The 25,494-nt window shown below is 36.7% G+C and overlaps 1 protein-coding gene across 1 annotated transcript; it reads left to right on the forward strand.

Annotated features, from left to right (window-relative positions):
• Positions 1 to 981: 981 nt before the first annotated feature.
• Positions 982 to 25,494, forward strand: LOC110446607 (FMRFamide-related peptides type HF-4-like). The gene is made up of 2 exons (XM_021491833.1): positions 982 to 1,283; positions 23,782 to 25,494. Exons 1-2 carry the CDS (start codon positions 1,199 to 1,201, stop codon positions 24,177 to 24,179), a joined length of 483 nt encoding a protein of 160 aa, XP_021347508.1. The 5' UTR covers positions 982 to 1,198; the 3' UTR covers positions 24,180 to 25,494.

Consider the following 25,494-nt stretch of genomic DNA (forward strand, 5'->3'; position numbering starts at 1 on the left):
CTTCTTTTTATAAAACAATTATTTAATAGAAATAGTAATTACAGATGTGATCAAACACCAGTCCCGAAACGTTTTCATACTGAGCGGAAACGAACTATACTAACAGCCACGCTGATGACTGTATGATCTGTGAGCTCAGTAAAGCGCACTCTTCGAGTGATAATGGAGAGTTATTCATAATAGTGCTGCCTGTAGACAGTAAAAATAGTTTCATTGTTTGTCAGAAATTGTCAATTTAAGAGGGTAATGTCGCATCATACTCTGGCTGGTTATCTTTGTTGACATTCAGTAATCTTCAATATGCAAAGCATTCACGCTATATTCGATTTCTATTAGAATAGAAATGTGTGTTAAAAGCGAACATCGGTTGCAGGGATACGCAAATCATATCTCGGTTACTGCTGGATTTCTGTGATTGCTCTGTATAATTTTACATATACGAGTTTTAATAACGGCCAATATTCTCTACTACTCGTCGTTTCACGGTTAGCGAACTCCTTAGCAACGCTTATCACATTATGGCTTTTATTTACTTTCTCAGCCCAATAACTAGTTCAATCATGTAGGCCCAACACACCCAACACACTTCTGGGTCTCCGATACAATATCATCACACTCTCTGTAATTACTGAGTCTTGTTCAGCAAGATGAACGAAAAAATTGTACACGACAAAATTACGTTCAAACAATGGAAGTGTGACTGCGGAGCGCTATGAGTGAGGACTGTCTAGGGATGCCTGGTAACAATGGCTCCATACAGCGGTAAAGCATGTATTGATTCCCAATCACGTGTTTATCGATATAGTACATAGTCTCTCTAAGGAGTTTTGCCTCTCCTCCCACACCCAACCGCTTATCCAATAACAGACGGCCAACACGGCCAATGAAAACATACCTTACATGTCCACGATCTTTGATCGACACGTGACCAATCCAATCCGACCTTGTAAACATGTGAACTGCCATTGGACGACCACATGTATTGTCGGGGAAGACTTATTAGCACGACACGAGAGGTCCGGGTACCCAGTTCATATACTTAAGGACTTACACACGCTTGATCTTTCTTTTTGACTCAAGACATGGAAAGAGTGTAGCTTTATAAAAAAAATATACTTGTATCTTCAAACAAAATTCTCTGGAAAATAAGATTTTACTGTTTAGTATTTTGCAGATTCAGTTAAACACATTTGTAATAATGGATACAAAAGCTATGGTAATCTGCGGAGCGGCACTCTTCTTAGCAATTATCGACTTGGCCTTCACAGATGACGGAAAATTAGGTAAGTATCATGCTACATACTGTATTTTATAATTTCCGTTGTCATTAAGTATATCTTGTCTTGTTGTGAGTACTGATTTTGACGAAATGCATTCATTCATTTTTTGTTATCTTTTTTTTTTAAAAACAATTTTATTTGCAATTTAATTGCGCGGAATATGATTTTTTTCCTTGGAATCCAGTATTTAATTAAAACGGCGGTAATTTGAAAACTCGAGACGTGATCACGAAACATTGCAGATTGGTTTGATGTGTAATGTAAACACTGTTATAATATATAAGCATTTTGTTAAAAAATGTTATAGGTCGATAGCATTAAATTAAATTACATTATATTTCGGAAGACTTAACTTCCTTTGAAACAGCATGACAAGAAGGTCTGTTAAGAAAGTGTTATAACATCATATTGTTTTTCACGCAATATTTAATACCATCTGCAACGTAAGGCTGGCGTAGGAATGTAGATAACGAAACTAGGGTGTTTTAACATTTAATGACGAAGCAGTGTTCTTGAGTTATAATACGTATTAGTTCCCCGTATGACGTCATATTACTTCCCATGACGATATATAAAAACATTTGCGTGATAAACGTTAACTTGACTGTTCAAAAATTGTGTGAATACTCATCGATTCTCTAAATGGTACTTGTGCGTAAAATTATCATCGCAAATAAAACAACAAAACTCACCACGCAGACTATAAAAGTAACGGACGTGTTGCAATTTTTTCTCCGGAATTGACACATGAAACAGGCTAACATATTTACTTTTGCAGAGTACCTAAATGGCCTAGTTTACTCGAGTAAGATGTAATCCGAGTCGTATTATAAAAATCAGAATGATGGTTATGGTGTTCATAAACGTTACTCAACTGCAACGAACGTTAAAAAGATACGCTAATCAATATGCTTCACTTATCTTTAAAATATTTTTTTGAAATGTAATTTTATATAACGTTAGCTCATTGTCTCCGTCAAACTAACCATCTTACGCTACCTTTGAAGAACTATAACACGTCAAATAACGAGCGTGAAACCATTTCACAGATTATGTTGAGCATCTGTACTGATACACCCCTAATCTAACAGGATAACCCCTTTGCCACCTCGATGTCACACTAGTTGCTGAAATGGATGTAAGAGACAGATAACAACGTGCTGGATGTGTCGTCTTTAAAACCGGTCATACTAAAATCCATTTCGCGTTATCTGGGGAAAATCCATATTGGCTTGGTTTGGTTGTGTATATTTAAAAGCTTGTAATACACAATTACGTTCGAATTATTATCATAGATAAGACATTTAGAGCACAGCTTAATCCAATGTTTATGCCAAATTATGATTACGGAACTGATCAGAAAAGTATACTTAACCAATAAAAGGGATTTCTTTAACGTTTATTAACAAAACATTTTTTTCCAACCTATATGAACAACTCTTAAATGCCCGGATAGAGGCGCAGGAGAGTCTTAAAGTGGGGGGAAACTGAAAACCCGGGGAAGAAACCAACGTAGTCTGTCAGTAACCCTATACCTTTCACGTCCGATTTGGTAATCGAACCCTGGCCGTTTTTGTTGTTTATGACGAGTGCGCTAACCACTGCGCCAATTGACCCAACCTGAATAACCCTGAGCCATGCTGGTATGTAGGATATCTGAAATTTGTTTTTCATCATAGCATTTTGTTTTAGCCTAAATATATCATGATTAAGTAACATCGTTTTACAGAATACATACTTGAAGTAGAAACACTGACAATATTAACGCAGAACTAGCAAGATATTTGTATTGTAAGTAAGCTATGGGTATTGTTAATCTACATTAGTGTATTTTGTAGATCAGTGACAATAAAGTTACAGATTTTGTTCATTCTATTGTATTGCAACAGTAGTTAGGCCAATTTGGAAATCCACGTTTTTGGCCCCTAGCATCACTGATGAGTTCAAGACGAGTGAAACTGCTGTATGGCGGTGCATTGTGTTCTATGTTTGCCATACTGTTTCTATTACCACTTGTGTCAGTGCTATCACGTGTGTGTGTGTTAACTTTCATCCTTCCTGTAGGAAGAATACAGTGACAGTAACAACATTACACAAGTGTAGTGTGCCGACTGAATGATGATTTTATACATAAATAGTGTATGATAAAGTTGTTTGATTGTCACAATATTAATACAAGGACAAGGTATGCCTCATTTAACAATGCTTGTCTATGGGGTGACATTAAACATATCACCCTCTCATGGACTTTCTACTTTATTTAATACAAATAATTAAGTGTACGTGTTTTACTCCCTCATTAATAGCTGTTAATACCCCTGTCACCACTACGTCCTTTTGTCGATTGATACTGTGATACAAATAAAAACAATCCACGTGAAATAGACGCTTAAACGTGTTAAATATAGAAAACTTATCTCTAAAGGCCTACAAACGTATTTGTGATCAACTAATATTTTAAGGATGTTGGTAAGTTCCGGCCTGGGGACAGAACCAATTGCCTTCCTCTCATAAGCAATCGTTATAAAAAAAAAAAGAGCCAAAAGTGAGATGGTGCCAAGGGGGGGGCGTTACGTTGTTAAAGATCTAAAATAGAATGGCTTGTAAAGTTATGATACGAAAAGATAAACAACCTTACTGTAGCGATGGGACGCGATACACACATGATTGTCGCCAGAGTACCATTATACACTTTGTCATGTTCTGTTATGACACATAGGGAAATCTCTGTTACAATATGGGTTCCCTTTGTACTATACCTCGCTCTCGACAAGTCCAGTGTTTTGTAACTCTCCAGGATAGCTCCCGATAGGTTTAATCGTAACAAGCAAGCCTTCTAACCCCACAAATGATTGCAAACAAATTCGTTACTACGCGACTTGGAGAATATCATTGAAGGCAAATTGTTACACATCATCAGATATGTTACGAATATGCATTTCAATCCTTCTATTTATGTCCACACTAACAACATTTTTATTTTGTCTGTGTGTGCTTTATTTTGCTTTGTGTTACATTTAATGAAACGTTTTTACAAAATAATGAAACAGCCACATGTCGTGAAAACGGTTATATTTTGTATGACTGTCATTTCCGTCGGGAACCCTACGCCTACGGGAATTTAAGTAAAGGTTTGAATTTGAGATTTACGACATGATTGGTTTCTGATAACACTAACATAACAGTTTGACGGAAAGACATGAATAGTTTATTGGAAACATAAACGTACTTTTATTATTGGTGCAACGCTGAAAAACAACACTTCGAGTTTGTTTATTTGTTTAGCCGCTTTATCGCTGAAATGTAAATCTAACTTATTTCAAAAACTTCATTATATCATCAAATTACTATATAACAAAGAGAGAGATCTACTAGAGCAGTAAAATTATGACTAATGGACAAACAATAAAAGGCATAGATAATACTTGTAAAGCTTAGTCAACCTTCATATCTCGAAATCTTGTGTTGTTAGTTTGTCTGTCCGCATTCGACATCTCTCACAGACATACTATCATTCGAAACAACCCCATGAATAAGGCATCAACTGCAGTTTAAAAACACAGTAGATAGGCGAAACAGGGCTGTTACAATCACGTTCAGACGTTCTGGAAGTCTTTTTTTATACCAACGACGAAGTTCTTGTATTGTAACGACCGCACATTCGTCGATGGACCTAAAACTGAAATTAAGGAATTTGCAAAGTCATTGTCACTGTCGCTTTTCTTATCAGCTCTTCGAAAAATTCAGTCTGGTATGAAAAATAAAACAAGTTGGCCACGAGAGGGACAGACTCTGTTCCCATAGGAATGACAACCGTATATAGGTATATGTATATCGCCAAGTAGGAACTCCATCATTCTCACCATTCCGTGTATAATTTACTTTATCTTGGCGTCTGTCTTTTTTTCCGGAGGTCCAAAACTTCTGATGATAATATTGCTAAGAAGTAGATATAAGAAACAGTTTTGAGGAAGGAATGTTCAAAATTCCAAACCCATTGTTCCATTTCTGGGGAAAGAACAATTTGACACTAACACTGATTTAAAGGTAATAAGAATGACACTAAGATATAATTTTACATATTTAAACATTGTTTATTGGAATTAAAACAAACATATGTACCTAATGCTACGGAAGTCAACAATCAGAAGATTACAGAGAAAATCCGCTTGCGCAGGACGGGAAACATGTATCCTATTCATTTTCATGTCAATCCGCCTTCAAAAGTAAAAATGTGCTTTAACTCTTTTTTCAATAGTTAAATTTGTATAGTTTAATATTTTTTGTCGTCGAAACCCGGTCACCAATTCCGCATTTTAATTCCTCTGAGTAACAGTATGTAATCGAATCCAAACTCGGATAGGAACTAAAAAAACTTCTGCTGATTGCCTGATTTAGTTGCACGAGTTCCCGAAGATTTACAGAACTAGACAATATATATGCTGACTGCACATGTGAAGTTAATAGACAATAAAGAAGAAGTTTAGATTTACTCTTCAATAGACCACGTGACTTTACGTGTCATAAGCACACTTCTGTGCATTGACATTCTTGTCTACCGATCGTCGGTTTAGCCTTTGACCTTTGTTTTTTTTCTGTGTTGTCGAACCTTCGTGATCTTATGTGTTCACGACATCTAGTGACAGACCAAAAGGAGGGACATTTTTATCCTAAATTACGAAATCGTATTTCCGAAAATAGTCATTCACAAGAATGTCACTAAATGAGAATCTGTTGATGACAGCCACTTAAAAAATATGCCCCAAGGGATAAAACTCTCGAACTGCAGTATTGAACAAAAGGATAGTTTATCAAGATCAGCAGAGAATGTTGATTTCTAACCTCGGACAAAGGAGAATACGTTATCACAATTTAAATTTTTCTTGTTGTGCTTCAAAATTCAATGATATCATGCATTACTGGTAACCAATCAAATGAGGATTAATGTGTTAAGCTGATAGGGAAACCTTCCTAAGATGCTCTTCGTGTCTAAGGACGAATTCTGTATCTTATTAGATTTTTTCGTTGTATCAAACCATGCCTGGATAATAACAAATTGAAGCCAAATTTTAAACATAAATCTGCAAAAATGTATAGAAGTATGAATATTTTCATGTATAGTATGTACTGAAGGGGAAAAATCGACTCCCCTGACACACTGGTATTATTTTCGTTTAAATAAAATTTTAGATATAACCGATATCCAATCCACGCTAAAATGCCATTAACCAACGAAGCTTGTTACAAACGGATTCATTGCTTTAAAAACAACCATCTATATTTACATGTGGGATATCTTAATCTATACTTTACGGTCTCGCAAAGCGGAGAAATTGTCCAAGCGTTCAGAAGAGATAGCAAAACAAAAAAGAAGTGACCCAAGCGATAAAAGCTTAATTTATAAGCGATTAAAACCCACTCGGAACACACTCAGCAGATAAATAATCCCCGATGGACGTTTCGGAATTCCAATTCATTTGTTTTCTGACAGATTTTAAAGGATTGTAATCCCCGCTTCGTTTGTTTGATACTAAACGATAATGATTGCGTACATGATTTTGTGGATATATTGGCCATAACATTACACAAAAAATTAATCCTAGATGTTCTTCATTGTCTGCGTTCACCGCTGGTGTCATTGTTTTAGCGACTTTTAATGCGAACGAGGTGAGAGTGACGTCACCCCGATGCAACAACAAGTTAAATGAATCATTGTCAGCTTTATAACATTTTAAGCGAAGTTAGATATTAGGATATGATCCTAAAACTGAATGGTAATTTGCATGGTTTTTTTTCTACTAATGATTCTTGTGAATCCCAGACTCATTTAATTCAAAGTGATAAACTATTTGTCAAGCCGAAATAATATTCACAAATGTTGACTTACAAACAAACATCGGTATGTACATTTATGATGTGCGGTTCAGTACCCAGTCATACAGCAAGCTTCTATTAAAAGTTCAATAGTCAAAACAGTAATACCACAGCACGAATTGAAATAGGCCGTTTATTATAAAAACGACGGAAAATAAAATCATGTATACAAAACATGTCCCGTCGTTTCTTCCAAAAACAACGTAAAATAAAAATTTGTATACTCAACATGTAAAACATGTCACATCATACTGATCTGAATACATTTAGGCATTATGCCTAATGAAAACAATAGTGTGACTATTAAAGGAGGGGTGCAAAAACGCCTTTTACACATAATATTCCCCAACACAAAAATTGGCGGGGTAAGGGGATGGTACTGGGAACAAAAGCTGAAATGTGCGTCTTACCTTTGACCTCGAGAAAATTTGCTGGAGTGACGCTATTTTTGGTCACGTGATGTGTATCCCTACATCGGCAACTGTAAACCGGTCAGATTACGCGTCGCAAAAGGAAACTTGAGGCCAAGCTAAGAATAACATCCGCATATAAAAATAGTTCTAAATAACATCTGAACCCACATCATAAATGTAATTAAATTAACTTCGTATTTAATTGTTATGTTATGATGTGTTGTTCAGTACAAAAAAACAACAACATGTATACACAACATGCAAAACATGTCACATCATACTGATCTGAATACATATATATTGCAGGCATACGACCAAAATAGAGGAAAGACCAACCATTCCATCTTCGCGCCATATCTAAAAACGTTTCTGATTGGTTGTTTTGATGCACGTCCTTGTAACATATGAACATAATTTTTTCAGACAATGGATTCATAAAGGGATTTTGAAACATCATCTCATAAACTACTTAACTTAAATACACACTACCCACCAACAACGTCAAAAGAGACAAGGATGATATGAAATGTAATGAAAAGACGAAGGTTTATGGTGTAAACACTGCAGGGGTAGTGTTTCGATTTTGATCGTCTCAACCGTAGGGCGTAGAAGAAAAACGTAGGTAATGTATATTAATCACACCGTACGATTATGGAGTGGGGTACTACAAAAGCCTTAATAGTTCCCCTATATTGCATACGATGGTATTCATAACATTAAATATTAACATTTCAGTTAAAACATGCTATACTAAGTTTAAATATAACTGTTATTTTTGCTTTGTACTTGTGTATACAGCTTTGGACGTTTTACCATTCAGTTTCCTTCTGTCGTATTTCGTTTCGAAATTGCACCTTATTATTTTCGTCAGGCCCGATATGACTTTACCGTTGATTGGCTGTGAAACAACTAACATCCATGCTGTTTTCGTGGTGGCAATTGCTGTGATAGTGTTGGTTCATCAGAAGTGATGTTTTGATATCAATGACGTCCCAAAATATCAGCGCGCGCCCTAATATGTAATGTGCATTTGTAAAAAGTTCATAAGCGCTTTCGTTTCCCTTTTTATCTTTTATCTTTTGCTATTTATAACGCAGAAGAAAAACAACCAAAATCAAATAACATACATTTGCAGCAATGTTTCTATTCATCTAACTCAACTAGGATATATTTTTTTTTAATTTCTTTATATATATCAAAACACGAATTCAATTACATTTTGTTCATCTAAAAATGCCAGTTCTGTTGAGCACGCGCGAGGGAAATTTAATTATTCAAAACATTTGCATATAGTCTTTTAAAGCTCCTCTTTCGACCTGAATTGAATTTCTAAACCATACACATGAAAGAGTGGGATTAGTTTTCGACAAACATCAATTTGTAAATGACCCGTTTGATGTCGGTCGGACAGGCAAGCCTGTGAAGTTTGAACTCAGTTCTATCGTCAATATGGATCATAATTCCAAACCGCTTCCTACACGTACCTGGCTTCTCACAGACAAGTCTGTTAATTAGAGATATTGTCCGGTATTTCAAAGTAGTTACTTAATAATGCATATGATCAGAGAACATCAACAGGATCGTTCGAACATAAAAGTGCCCGGATTTATAATGTTCTGCTGGTCGCCATAGCGATCGAAACGATGCCGGTTGATGATTGAGAAGTACTGTTCTTTGTTTCCAGAGTAACTGAAACCTTTGCACGTTATTATAAGTACGACAAATAACATGGATATAATTAAAAGAATCTCTTTAATCAACTCTACTTCAAAATACCAATAAAAGATAAAAACAAAACAAAAAACAGTTCAACATTTGGAGCATATTTACTAATTGGAATAAAGAACAAAGACTTGTTTGGAGCGATAGGGTTGTTTGTGTCACGTTTTCATGCCAACGCACTAATGTTTATTACACAAGAATTTGTTATAGCAATATTTGAGTAATTTGGTTGTCGTGATTGCTACGGCACACAGCCGATGCTTATACGTGCAACCACACGTCAGGTTGACAACTAACCTTCAAATGAATTTCTGTCCATCCTCGGCGGTGAAGGAAAGAGGGTGGGATGTCTGGTAGGAATACTGAAAAATCGAAAACTTATCGCGGTGTCAAGATGTTTAGTAAAATATTCTATTTTATTTACATCTTAGATATATAGATTATTGATATGTTATTGCCGACGCGATCATTTCTAAACATCAATTTGTTTAAAAAGCGGCAATACAAAAATTATCACACGCGAGAATTCCCACTTTGACAGTAGTTTTTATCGCTCTAATGGTGCAGTAGTTTTCCTCCTTGGACTTTCTTTCTCAAGAAAAAGCAACATTAAGGCTTTTAAGAGTGTCTAGCAAAGCTTCACGAAGCTTATGCTTATAATATATACAATACATCCGACGTTAAAAACATTTTACAAAAGTATTATTTATACTTATCATCCTGACGAAATAATTAAAACTTAATTTATTTGCGGTGTTCGCATCAATCATCTCTTTTATCAAAAACGTACTGAATTTAGAGCAAAAACGTTATTTTGCAAATTATGGTGATATATTTGATACAGTATCAATATTTTTATGACCAATACGCCCTCCTTTTTTCAAATTTCTCCAACGAAGACGACAATAAAGAAAGTTCGTAATTTGATAAGATACAGTTGTAAAAACTATTATTTATTACCGTTTCGAAATATCTCAATTTGACACTAATTCTCATTTTATTTTTTTATTTTGACACTTGCCAACTTAAAACGTTCACAAATTAGAATCGGATCCAAGGACCGTCGGTGTCAGCACATGTTAAAATCAAAGCAAAGTAACATCTTCTCTTTCGAAAGAATATGTTTATCCTCTTTAGGTTCGTGAACAAAGTAACACTAACATGCGATATCGTTAGTACACGTATCACTATTATACAACTTGCAAGTAGCATTATACTAGTCCTATGCCTCTTTGCTAAGTGCCCCCACATGAGTTCATGTCTGTACTTTTGTTTAAGGTGTATTATGATCCTTATTTACAGTGGGTCCGTGCTTCCTAAGTCACGTATTTTGCATACAACCAGATCCACTCATAGTATCCCATGGCATGATTGTAAGCTAGGACTAATTATGACACACACCTCTCCAATCCCCCCCAACACTCGTGGACTTTTTTGTACTCTTGCATTTTTTCTTTTTCGCAATGTCGGATTAGTTGAGTAAAATATTCGCCTGGGATTCCATGCTTCCGTGTCCAGTATATGTCATTTCATTGAGTTATGATGAAGAGATAACAAACAGTACGTTTACGAAACCTGCCGCAAACGACACATGGATATCACAACGCATTAAAAACAAATACATTGAGGTTTAAATGCACTAAATTCATTCCAGCACCAACAAATACTTATCTAAACAGCGTAACAAATTACTGTATCCTTTTACATTAGAGTGAAACTTGACGCTAATGGCGCACATTGATTGGGAAAGGCTTGCAGAGACAGCCGTTCCAGAGTTGCTGCCTGAAATACAAGCTCTATTCAATACTAGCCTACTGTATCAAACCCATCACACGATACACCCGCTACATGCTTTAGATTGTATAGGGGAAATCCGAAGCTGGTACTGTTTACAGGAATGGTACGGAAGAATGAAAACAAATATACTATTTGACGGCTGGGATAGCCGTAATAAGAGATGACACGCGCGGCTAATATATCTAGGCCCTAATGTACATAAAATCAAAGAAATTTAAATTAAATGGATACATTTTCCTATAAAATGTGTGTAGATACGTCTTTGGAGGAAAAAGTAAGTGGGCATGGAGTTAATCTCTAAACAGGATAATGTTATCTGCGACCAAGGTTGTTCTTATCCAATATATTGTTGCAATTACTCTCCCGGACGTGTATTAAACTACGTATAGTTATGCAATCAACTACTCCCAACTAGAATACATGAACGGTTATTGGATCGTGGCCATTAGAGAAGGAAGCTATCGAGAAAGTCTGACACACTTAACCGTAATTGTAGCTGATGCATGCGCCTTACTTAAGACCGAGAAACGTTTATTTGGTCCTTGTGTTTCCGAAAGAAGTGTCCTGCTACTGATATTTGTAATATGACCAAGCCGATGATGTGTTACCCATCCCAACAGTGGCCAATTCCGTAGACGTTCTTTTCCACCTAAAAACAGTGTATTTATTGATTCGCGACAAAAGACATTACTTTAGTTCTTTTCACTGTCATTTATACGGTAAACATAACCAAAGAAATGCAACGGGAATGGTCTTATATATCAGGTAAATGTCAACCAATTTTGTTTGATAATGATGGGTTTCTTAAGAAAGGATCAAACGCTTGTATAATAGCCATAACATATTGTTTATTCCTGCCTCTTCCATTTGGTTTTGTTAGGGGAATCGCAATATGTATTGTTCAGTTATTTTTTGAAGTCCATGTTTACCACACATTATTCTGCTAAGCAATGACATTTCCCCATCCTAGACGAATTGCTTGTCGTAAGTGGATGAAATACTTTATTTCGCCGGGCCATACAGCAGATAACTTCACGGCATTGTGGTTCAGTTTCTCGAATAAGCGTTTATAAATGTATCGGAATTTCTTCTTTGTCTCGTCACATTCAAAAAGATTCACAAATGTATTATCCCCTTGATATTGATCCCCGCAGGTTCGGGGAAAACAAATTAACATGCTCGCACGGGGCGACACTTGTAGCGCCCCTCCAGAATCGGAGGTATTCATTTGTGTCTTTTGGGCATATTGAAGACACTTAATTGATTTGCTCAGCAATTGTAGATTGCAGATCGCTGAGTTTATCTTTTCTGCGTTTTTGTTGTTTATTTTGGAGTCTGTATTGACAGATCTTTTGATATTAAAGATTCTAAAGAGTGGCTCTGTTTGACCGTGGTGTATGTATGCAGTCGTTAAATCTACTTATAGCAGTGGTCTGTTAGGAATGTACAAAATTAAATGTATACTACTTAAATATTAAAGGACCTCGTGATATCTTGTATCACCATCAAAGCTGGCTGTTGTTAGCGAAGTATTGTTGGAAACATATTTCCATGTATACATATATATATATTTGAATTCACGTTACATGCTCACTTTATTAACCACATCACTATTAACGAAATCGAGCGATAGGTTAAAAGTCTTCTATTTGTCAATACGACATCTGGCAGTCAGTTTCAAAAAATGCTGAATAGTTATTTTAGTCATTCGTTCATAAACCTCCATGAGCTGTGTCCGCTACATCCCCTGACTGCAGGATCTCAAATATTTGTCCTTAGATATCGGGATTTGTATCTGTATCCTCTGCATAGGGGACATTGGAAACATAAAAATTACATGCTTTCTCTCAATAGACCTGTCTTTTATTTCTGCTTACTCTTTCCTCGAGGATTGCCTCATAGGTACCTCCATTAAGCCCGGCGTCAGAACAATATGACTGAATTGTGTCTTGTTCTTTCGCCTGCGATATGCCGGTTTGTTCCACTTGAAAGTTGCTCTTCTATTGACTTGACGCATTTTTTGTGAACACCGTCTGCATTTTGCAAGGACGCAAATTGTTTTCAGTTTGGTCTCCTTTGTTAAGCGTCATATTGACAGCCAATGCCATTTAAGGACGTGCTCCCATAATGTGTTTAGCATGCGTGCTAGTGTCAAAATGTGCTGAAGGCGTTGTGTTGGTGTATTTTTCCTCCATGCGATAGTGCGGATCTGATTCCGAAGGCACCCAGCACAGCATTCCAACTGGTATCGCTAAACTGACAACGGGAATGCTGAATGTTGAGCAGGAAATAACAGCTACCATTTTTAGGAATTTGGTATGTCCTGTCCTTGAGACAGAGGAAACAAAAACTTTAATAAACGAACAAAACGTATAAATAAAGACGATTATTGGCGTCAGTTTCATTTCATTGCAAACTCATACAAAGCATATTAAAGCATTTATATTCCTTTTTATTTAAATATCAAAATCTGAAATTTATAATGTAAGAAATCAGATTGAACGGTATCTTTGAAATTGCCATGGCAATATAAACTCAAATGGTACACGCTCGTCGTGTTTGATTTAACTAATCTCAAAAATTAAGGTTAATCCTTAATTACATAAGCTTCACTTTTTGTCTAATGACTTTCAATTATGATAAAACAGTCTGAAATATCATCATTAGCTGATAATTTTTCTGGTGAGGTACCAATGAACACATCTAGTTTCAGATATTTTCCGTTAATGATAGAAAGCACTTCCGTAGTTTCGAGAGATCTCTGTTCCCTTTAACAGGTATGGTACTGGAATTCGCTCCCAACTGCTTCAGGTGAATTAACGGAAGCATAAATATCAAGTGAAACGTAAGCAAACAGTAATCATTATTTGTTACACTTAATAATTTTTGTTAATAATCAATTCCAGTTAATATCATGAAACTTGATATGTTCTAATCAGCCATCTCAATAACAATTAACTACGCCCTAGTAAATATTGTTGGTGTTATGTTTCATCGGATCACGCGCGTACGTAGGTGATACAATTTATTAATGTCAGTCAACGCTTTTATAACAACGCCGCATATTTGTTTGTCCTTATCTCTATTGCTGCGTCCCAATCCCAAGTGTACCACAACTCTTTCGTTTTAAACCTCGTTGCTTTCTAATAGAATATATGAAAGTGTTCAGTTTTTAATTTACAATACACCTGACAATTGTTTAAACATTTTCCAAACAAGCCCCGAAACACTGGCAACTTTTAAGATGAAATAGATTACTTATATTCCGTACAGTTAATTTTGGGGAGTAACATCTTTATCTTTATTTTTATTCATATTTGCGAGTAGCGAAAACCACGAATCACCCAACGTTTATGCATAATATGTAAATAATTGTTCGCGTGATATGTGAATTACCGAGGATGCTTCACGCAGAATTATGAAAACATATGGAAAAGGCAAGAACATTATTCAGTAACAATAAACCAGTGATCTTAAAAAGTTAAAACCCTTGAAAAAGTACAACCCCTTGTATATTCGGGGAAAGAACTATCGTAAGAGACGACTACTGTGAAATCCTCTGCCTGACATATTGTTAAAGCTACCGGGCTGTTATAGAACCATGTATACCGTTGGGTGAAGAAATCACCATTACCCTCACAATATCTCAACAAAGTACATTGTTACCCAACAGTCTATATAACTCATAATTAGTCATTTTTGACTGTTTCTGGCTTTTTGTCCAGTTTCAGCTGTAGGGGTGAAACAGCCAAAACTGTTTTCCCAGTCAGAGTTAAGTTCGTTCTGCCTCATTTTTCTATGTATGAAGTATTCGTACCATTTTCCCGAAAGTCTAACAAATACGTTTGTCTGTGCTGTAAATTTACTGTAGTTGTTTGAAAAATAACTAATGGTGACCTGTTTACATACTCTGATCCATTTTTATGTCCATACATCATTCATATGTGTGTATTTGTGTATTATATTTCTACAGTAATTCTTGTATACGGTAATATGATAATATCCATTACCGTAGACATGTATTGTGAAAGCAAGCCGATCTATAACAGAAAGTGCCAAAACTGAATGTATATAGAAGATACCACGGCGGCCAAAAGGTTAACTAATCAACAAAAATCATTTTCTGACCGAAAATTACAAAAAATTAGCAATACTTATAATTACTGTTAAACTACAGCACCCTACATTACCTCATACTGTCGTATTTGGTTGGGGGGCTAGAGGTAGACAGACCTCGCGCCTACATCACTCATACTGTCGTATTTGGTTGGGGGCTAGAGGTAGACAGACCTCGCGCCTACATCACTCATACTGTCGTAACAATATTCTTATTTGGAGTGGGGGTTAGAGGTAGACAGACCTATCTCACAGCTTACGACGGCATATCGAAACTATATATTAGGAGTTGACGTTTCATTTTCTTGGATCTGAAGAGTTCCAATGAAAGATGAAATTTAATTGTAGGATAATGTTTTTGGATAGAATCGGTCATATATTCTTACGTGTGACGTAATTTCCCAAATGTCGCGTAAGGTCAAAGGAACAGATAGTCTTGAAAAGTCACTGTCTTTGTATGGATGTGAGTATCACTTCCAGTAAGATTAAAATACAATGTAATAACAATTATAGCACTAATAAAAAAAACCAGTAGCAGCTCATAAGATAAAAGAAAACGACGGACGTTATAGTATCGTTAACGCTATGTCTTGATTTACACAAAGGCCAACGGTTTCTCGAAATACCACCTCGATACTTAGACGACGTCATAATCTTCTCAATGGGCGATCCTTAGCAAGACTGCTATGGCTTAATTAATATCAAAGAGCGAAGAGAAATGGGAACCAAAACAGGTTCTTCTGCCTACGTCAATACTGCCTTTGTCACATGCTTTGCCTCAGTGGTATTCATAATTAATTTCCTCTCTGATATGCATTTTTTGACTAAACATCTTATGTATAGGAGATTAAATGCCAAGCAAAATCTTCAAAAAAATGTTACGTCGCTGGAATATTGATTTTGTATTACCATCAATATATAATCCTATCAGTGCTCTGTTAGAAACGCTCCGTACTGGGGCGATCAAAGTCAAAGCTGTCAGTGTCACGGGTTCTAATACAATTGTTCAGTAACGTGTTGGGAGGCAGGATAATGAAGGTCGGTGTTTATCGTGATCTTTGAAGTTATTCATACCCACTAGTCGGCGTCAATGGCGTAGCGGGATTATTGAATGTTACTTGATACCAACTGGACAGGGTCATGTACGTCCCTACCATGCTTGGATTACGAGTAATCGGCGACTGACATTTGCTATTCCTGCATGTAAAATCAATATCAAATTCCTTTGACAGGGAAGGCATAGAATTTTTCCAACAAGCCAAATTCTTCAAATACACATAAAAAAAGTTATAGTCTTTGAAAGATTGGTTTTCTGCTTATGGTACATTTCTTTTTAGGGGTCTGCCCACGTTATTTTTTTATTGTTTCAATATTTCACTACAAATGTGCCAACACAAAATATAATTTAATACTTCTCAAGACTCAGTTTGTTATCTTTGGCGGTGAGAACTGTAGTATTAAGAAATTTCGAACGAGGGAATATAATTAATTAAAATAAGAACTACCGTATGTTTCCGAATGAAAAAAAAAGTTTTTTAGTTTCGTTGAGTGTGTGATATATTGGACTTTCTATAAAAAATATCGTTCCTTTTTAACAGACCCTGGTGGCTAAACTTGCGTATCCTATTTCAAATTTATGTGCGTGTACACAGAATATTTCTATTTTACCTATTCATTATATGTTATAAATAGTAACTATTTTTTATCGTCTTTTCCATTTTCTAATTTACTACACCAACTCTGCTATTTTTCACATTCTGTATCTATTACATGTTCCATATTTCACAGGTGCAATACCTGTGTACGTTTTACGTTCACCCCCAAATAGCAGCGATGCTTGTGCGCCAAAGGCTGTCTGATTGTGTATTTTTCGCCTCGTTCCGATAGCGCGAATCTGAGGCCTATCATACAGTGCTACTTAACTAAAATGCTACGCCTTTTAAATGGCAACGGATTGGCAGAGAATATCATAAACCATTTTTGGAAACTTTTGTACGTCCAGGTCTGGGTACTGAACAATTGCCTTCCTCGTATGGGCGAGCATACTACAATACCGTTAAAACTAACGCGGTGTCAGGGGAGTCTTTACAAAGTGTACATATTAAGAATAATAATGCAGGGGGGAATATGATAGAAAAAGATCAGATTCAAACTGACGCATATAGCTGCGTTATACGCATTGTTGTCGACAATGTGTCATTAAACACTTGTGTTGCTTCTTAATGGGACAAAGGGAAAACCCCGGTATATGAAAGAAACGGGGGATTACTCTTCGTCTGGTTTCTGATGGACTTTGCCATCTTTATATAATAGTCTTGATAGTTGTGCATGTTGATGAACCTAAGTGTTGTTTTTTTGATAGGTAAACTCATAAGGGTTATGGTATTGGAAGAACAAGCTTGTAAGGAAATATACGTTTAAACTAATTTTGTTTGTTAGTTCATTGTAAAGCGTCCCTGCAGCAGCCAAGGTCACATACGAAACGGGTGTTTTGGGAGACATCTCCACTATTAATTGATGTATAACCAACAATAAATGATTTGTGAGATGGTGAATACTGATATCCTGACGACAAAAAAGCATGTCTTGTGAATGATATTGGACCCACGGTAACTCAAATCATGGTATGCTTCGAACATTAATATTTCCCGTATAGCGTTAGACACAATATAGGAAAAAAAAAATATGACAGCAGTGTGTCTTCAGTTTCATTTCCCCTCTAACAGACAATTAACACAAAACACAATATCCCGACCCATTTATCGTACACCCGGCAATTTTTATTTGACAACTTAATTCCGCGGTTCTTGATTTACAGTGTGTTAACCGTTTGATGTTGAGGTATAAACCTTTGCTTACTTTAGATACCGTAAAACACGTTTTTAATTGGAGGAAGGTTACCGGAGCAGACACACAGAACGCGGACGGTTTAGTCGATTTTATGGCTCATCATTTCCTGAAATCGTAATATGTTCCTGCCACGCGATCAAAGACCCTTCTGAAAGTGGGTGTCGGACTCATAAAAAAGTCCATGTAATGAAGCCACTCTATGCTGCCACTTTGGTAGCGTGGCTGACTCAATCATTTCCTGTAAAGGACTTTATTTTTGTTACAAAAGGGGCAAGGCAGAATTTGGCGAAGTCTTATAATAGCACTTCCGGTGTGTTGATAGTTGTGTCCTTTGACCAACGCGTGTGTATCACCACCAACTGTTTAGTTTTGGAGATGAGACAAGCTTTCATCATCGACAACAAATTTTAAACACCATGCTCGTTCTTACGACTATGTTAATACTTCGACTGATTTCGTCACTAAAAACCGTAAAATAAATGAGAGAAAAAAAAACACCAACTGCTTTCTAGCATGCATACAAAACGTTAAATAATCAGTTCAATTGTTTTTGCTTGTAATTGGAGACTGTACGTCAATCTAATGATATGGCAGTATGCTTTTTAACGCCCTAGTCTGTATTTTATTACGACAACCTGGGGCGTTTTATTGAAACTTTTAATTTACACCACGATGATTGCTATAGAGGTGAAAGGGGTACCTACTTTTGTTTGGTCAATGCAATGTGACAAATAGAAATAATGTGCTGCGTGCCTTCTGCGTGGTATTTCAGCGAGGTAGCTCTCCAAACTCATCATCATATCCGTGCTATCGCAAGAAGGCAAATACACCAACATACCCTGCCTCCAGCACACCTTCACACAAGCAAGTACATACATTACACACATGGAGACACGTACCTGACTTTCGAATCTCTAATAACTGTCATATCACCAGAAGTATACACCTTTGGATAGGTGGCACTATTGACACTAGTTGTGTATTGTCGTCTCCAAACATCAAGGCTCACCCATGAAACCATATGGTGCTACTACACCCGATACAACACTATACACAGTTATCTCGAAAGCGAATAATGAAATCCTAGTAAATCCCGATTACTGTGTGTATAAGAACAGGGAAGACATGCTTGTTATTCGACGGGTGTCTGTCTTTTGCATCGTTACCAGTGCCGATTAGTAAAATTTATCTTGCATCGAACTTAATTTGTTTAATGAACCGCTAAGACTTGATCTTCGAACCATGCTGTCTACATGGGTAACTGTCTTAAACAAGCGCGTACATGCCCTTAGCTGTCGTGAGGAAGTTAAACAACAAACAAACAAGGAAAAAATCCCCTGAAGGAGACAATTCCCTAGTCTTATATTCCGTTGTATATTTTCTGATTTCATTATCTCAGGAAGAAAAAGTATTAATTACACTTTTTGTAATTATTAACCCTGAAAATAAAAATATATGTACGCAGATTAAAAATGAAGACAAAAGAAAACTCCCGATTAAGTGTAATTGGGGCACGTTCTTCGATAGCAGGCCTGTGCTTCATTGTAGTCCATTCACTCATTAATTACAGTTGGAAATTTTAATTACGTGACTTGGGTTTTTTTATTTTCGTTTTGCGCTTAAAGCCTTTGAGAGGTTAAATGTTACAGAAGGCGATGTCGGTGCCAACATACAGTGATACGACCCGTGGGGACTTCCTTATGATAGTTATATGGTCTTGTTGGGTAATTAACAGAACGATAGATATTTTTCACTCAAGTTTATTTGAACAAGAAACGGTGTCAATCAGATATCGATAATTATACGGTACAGTATCGAATTCAACCACACGACACAAAAATTCATCTTATAAACAATTAAAGAAAAAATCGAAATTAATCGTATCTTTCTGGGATTGACGTTACCGTTGAACGCCCCTGTGGTGGAAAACAGAACTGTGTACAGGTCGGGGGGAGGAGGGGCGCGGTGGAGGGTCTGATGCTTCCATTGCAATACTTGGTTCCATGTCAAAATGACGATCATCTTGACGACTGACGTGAAGTTTATAACTTATTCAAGATCAGACCAGCCCAATATTGGGCCAGACTAACCCTTGGTCCAGCTCAGTATTATGAAATTACCCAACTTCACGCTATTACTTTGGCGAATAAACGAGTAGCGAGGAGTCAGCACTGATACAAATTGGATATTTGTACGTTATGTCTTTAATTGTAAACAATTTGTATATCATTAGCAAATACATGTTCCACAAAGACGAAATAAAAAGCACGGGAATGGCCTATTCTGTCAGTAAACGCGGGTCTGCTAATTTGTTTTTTATTCAAATATTCGCAAATCGCAAAGTCGTCTGGGGTTATACATGAAGCGTGTCTCTGCACGTCCACAAAAGTAAGAGTATTTATGCAGAAATTGGCAGCGCTTTTCTCGGCTATTGGCACTTAAAGTACACAGGGTAATTTCAATTGAAATAAAGTTATCAAAGCACAAGGAGTTAAAGAAATTTAATTGATATTGATGAGCAGATGCTGCGTGTAGAACACCAGGGACCATATAACTGTCCAAGCATTGTTAGCTTTGTTTTAATTAACTCTAGTTTTTCGTGGAACATATTTCGAAAATTAACTCAATAAAAAACAAAAACCTGTATATCTGCAGATGAAACAAAATATATCAAAAGTAACAATCTTGAAATATATTGTGAACCTTTTGTGAATTAAAAAAGGAATATATGTGAATGGCTTAGATGAGAAGTTTTTTCGATGATGAGGCTTCAAAAACCTAGCTAAGAACTTTCGGTTGACTAGCGCGATCTTTATCACGGCGCATTCTCCGAGACAGTCCGCGTTGGATTAGCCCATCAAGAAAAGACGAGTCGTCCTTTTGCACTTAAACTTGTTCTAATCTGAATAATAATAACTGAGCTGTATTTTATGGATTTGAACTAAGTTTGGTAGTTCCGTTGTATATGAAAAAGCCACTTACCAACCTGAAGAAAATGTTTGGGAATATGAGAACGAGATACATGTGCATATCTCAGGGCCCGTATTCATGAAAAAACTCTCATGCTCAAGCATGGATTCTGTGCTCAAAACAACTTTCTTGTAACTCACTAAAATCATGTCAATGGTCAAAAAGTCAAATGTAAACTTTGGAAACAGTATTGGGGTTTGTCTTTTCAAATTTTATCCAAATCATTGGCAAAATCATTTTCTATTATTGATTTATAGACAGAACAGAAACTTAGGATTCAGCACAAAAGTCATGCTTGAGCATGAGAACGGTATTCATGACTACGGGCCCCGATCTCCAGTCGCCCCGTATATGCGCCCACATTCGTCTACGATCTGTATCCCCAACTTCCATGTGACCTGTTTGCCCACGCTGCGGCCGACCCGTGTCTGAAATTTCTGCCCCACCAGTATTTTCGATTTGTGTCTCTCACCTGTATCCCAGACATCCATACGACCTTCTCTCCCACCTCAATATCCGGTCTGTATCTCTGCTTCAACATTTTTTCCGATTCCATTGATAAACGTTAAAATTGGATCTGAATGCAGACTGATGAGTATTCATGTGTCTGCGTTATAAGTGGTTCGGTGTTGACAGTTTGCACAGGGTGGAGTGCTGTAAATACACAGGATGAAGCGCTATGTATATTGGGTTCGGTGCAGACAGGTTTTACGGGAGTTAGTGTCTGACATCGGACTACTGTCCACTAATGTGAAATTCAATACACACACGACACAAAGCGTATAGTGTATGTCCACATGCATACTAATGACGACTGTGGTCACACTGCACGATCGGTGACAAGCGCCCCAATAGACGCCACGTACACACTACACCACGCGGGCGTCACAGGGGAAGTACGAAATGAGCCGGAAACTGACCAACGTGACACGTTCGGCAATAAACATACACGTGTTAAGTTTAGTTTTGGATTCAATGGAGGTTTTATGACTGATATCGAACTACAACAATGTTTACACGTCTACATGTATTACTACATGGTAATACGTCTTCAGTTACCTAATCGGTAGAATCATAAAACATAAGTAAATAAATTATAAACTATTTATATATTATACATCAAACCGTGTTCAGCTTGTGCTATACAGAAAACAATTTTCACGACAGAAAACTAGTCAAGAATAGTCCCGGTATCTCGATTTTTCCAGATGAATTATGAACGCTTGCGATGTTATTGCACTGCGTTATTTCGACATTGTTGAATCAGTACCGTCCTCGAGTTCTGATAGTTGTTATTTACTTGTCGAGTTTGTAAAGATCAATTGTTTCAGTTTCTGAACAATTTAATGATGGTTTAAGCCACATTAATAGAACAGACTTCACAAAGATTGTTCTGCTTGCTTAATTGGTTCACTCATGAAGTTGCTTTAATTGAAAGTCAGTGTATCAAAATTAAATGTTTACATTGAGATATGTGAATGTACGATAAGCTATCTAAAACAATGATTGCACGAAGATGTGATCGCTTTTATAAGAAAAACAAATATATATTACGTAAGGTTTAGAAATAGCATTGACGCTTTTGTTGACCATTGATTATTGTGTAAGTACATATGTTTTTCGTCGGGTTGTCTGCCCCTTTAGAACTCTCCTCTTTGGTGGGTTCTCCGGCACAACATACGGAAGTTTACACCTTTGTAGTTCAAAGCCGCACGTCGGAAACCAATAAATCTCGGATGTCTAGAAAACGTGTCAGTCAATGGTTGATAGACGAGAAATAATTGGGATAGACAGGGGAACCATTCGGAATTCCTCTCTGTTATCGTGTAAGATATGCACGTAGATAAGATTTTTCTCATTATCGCGAGTTGGATGTGTGAAATCATTTATTTTGTTCTGTTATAGATTCTTCCTTGTTATCGATTCCTGAGTTATGGAGAAAATATATCTATCCTATTAATTTCCTAACCAATAAGGCTACACATCGGCACTGCCCGTTGCTCTGTAAAGTACGCCTGCATACGTCAGGTACTTTTTAAAAGTTCCCCGTATTTGAACAATTTGTTGCAATTGTTCCCACTGAAAACCGCAAGACATAGCCTTAGGTTTTATCTTGTTTTAGAATTAGCAATAGCAATATAACAACTAAACGAACAGGATCTCCCCCTGGGCAAAAGCAATATAATAATTGAACAAACGTTATTTCCCCCATGGAAGACACTAAGTAGCAGATACCCCATTAAATGGGCCCATGTATGGGCGGATTGGTGGAGCGGTTAACACTCCAGCCTTTCACGCAGGTGGCCGGGGTTTGATCCCCGAAGTCGTCGCACGCATGGATATTCAAAGAAAGTGTTTTTCTCCTGCCCACACAACTCTGTAAAATGGTCTAGGGTGGGTGTTGCGGTATCTGTGCTGTAGCATTCAAGTGAGGTGGCACTATAAATGATGTCATTGGAAGCACGGTCTCACTACAAACATAACACATTACTTATCCAGCAAACACGCATGCATACACACATAGGGAGATATTAGCCAGGTGGCATATGACTTGTAATAAGCGCCTGATAAGGCAGCTCCTGTGAATTCCTGAAAACAATGTATTGATTAATGTTTATGCTAATTGTATTAATTGTATATCTATGTACTGTAAAGCGCTTTAGAGTGACTTATGTTAGCTAGATAGGGCGCAATATCAAATGTTTTGTATAATAATATGATTACTGGTAATACCATTAAGTTATCTTCTTTTTTTTTAGTGGACTCAGACCAGGCGGAGATAAAAAAGAGAATGGCCCCGGAAATAGCCTATGAAGGGTACAACCCCTACGCTGACCTTTCCGACGAAGACTTAGCTGAGGTCATAAAACGCGGAAGTCTTCTTCGCTTCGGAAAACGTGGCAGTCTTCTAAGATTCGGAAAACGCGGAAGTCTGCTCCGGTTCGGCAAAAGAAGGTCAATCCTGCGATATGGAAAACGTTTCGACGACCAAGATGAAAATATGGAATTGCCCCTTGAGGATTACGCTGATGCAGGAGATGATGATAAAAGAGGAGGTTTATTCCGTTTTGGAAAAAGGAGGGCTCTTTTCCGTTATGGAAGAAGCGCGGACAAACCCCACACACCCTTCAGGTTCGGACGGGAGGAAGAATATTAAGATAACTTGATCTTAAGATCTTATAAATATTCATATATTTTTAAAAACAGGTGAACGTTTCTGTGATGACAAATAACTGATTTACTTCAGCTGTCAATCTTTACCTGACATACGAAATGTATATAGAGCTGGGCACGTGACATTTAGTTAGTATTAATCAGTTTTCTCCAAAAGACGGTTACAGTTGTTCGACCACTCACTGTGTGTGATAACACTCGTCATATATCAAGTTCTAGATTACGAGATCGTGTCGGACCAATCATATTTCTTTTCTGTAAGCACGTATATCTGATGTGTAAATAAAACATCCGGAAGAGCGTAAGATACACAATTGTTCGCGGAAGCTGACTTTGTGAAGGCAGTGATATGCCTTTTACTTTCTGTACATTATCATCATTTTGTTACGAGCCGCGCAACAAATTAATACGGCTGATGCCAGGGATTATATAACATGTTTAACTACTGACATTCGTGTGGTTTTTATGCGAATCTTAATGTCGACAGGAAATGACTAAAAAAAAATGACAGTCGCTGAAAAAAATCAATATAAATAATGTACCTTATAGTTAAAATCCAATCTACATTTTCTCAAAAACGTTTGCAAAATCTTATTTAAAGAATAGGTAAATATTTTATACATAAACAAACACGAACACGTGATAAAGTGATGACGTCACTGCAATAGATTGTTGTTTTTGTTTTTATGTTATTATGTTAGACTGATGTTTTAAGTCATTTTGTTCTCATTTGTTTATGTCACTCGTTCGCCTTACTCTGACAATACTCTGTATCATACATAATATGTACCTCCCTTTTTTGTTTGTTACTATTAGTTATTAAGTTTTAAGTTGATAAGCGTCTGATGGAGCCGGACCAAAAATAAAAAAACCTTGTTTACGACACCGAATCATTGTAAAAGTAAAATAAAAGCAATTCCAAAAATATATGTTTATACGAATGCTTAAAAAGCTCTTAAACAAGCAAAAGGTTAATTGGATATAAATATACTCTTTATATACTTATAAACGGAAATATTTGATTAGCATTGGACACGTCATGGGTCAAAAGGAATCCAGTCATACAGACTCAAACTTATATTATATTGTATCTCTATCACCAAGAAAATTGATCAGACAAATCAACGATGTTGGTCATAGTGACACTAACTAGAAAGGCGTGTCTTTAGAACAGGACCGTCTCTGACTGGTCACTTGGTCAATATTGTTTTGTCCCTCATTGTTCTCTGCGATGTAATCTGATAGGTTGGTATTGTTGACGTATCCATATCAAGAAAAATAAAGTTTATATTATTGTA

This window comes from Mizuhopecten yessoensis, unplaced genomic scaffold, assembly GCF_002113885.1.
Source record: "Mizuhopecten yessoensis strain PY_sf001 unplaced genomic scaffold, ASM211388v2 scaffold2891, whole genome shotgun sequence".
NCBI classification, from domain to species: domain Eukaryota; kingdom Metazoa; phylum Mollusca; class Bivalvia; order Pectinida; family Pectinidae; genus Mizuhopecten; species Mizuhopecten yessoensis.

Coding starts and splice junctions, on each gene's coding strand:
- LOC110446607 (XM_021491833.1), top strand. CDS start 1,199: ATGGATACAAAAGCTATGGTAATCTGCGGAGCGGCACTCTTCTTAGCA. Junction 1,284..23,781: donor CACAGATGACGGAAAATTAG/GTAAGTATCATG, acceptor CTTTTTTTTTAG/TGGACTCAGACCAGGCGGAG.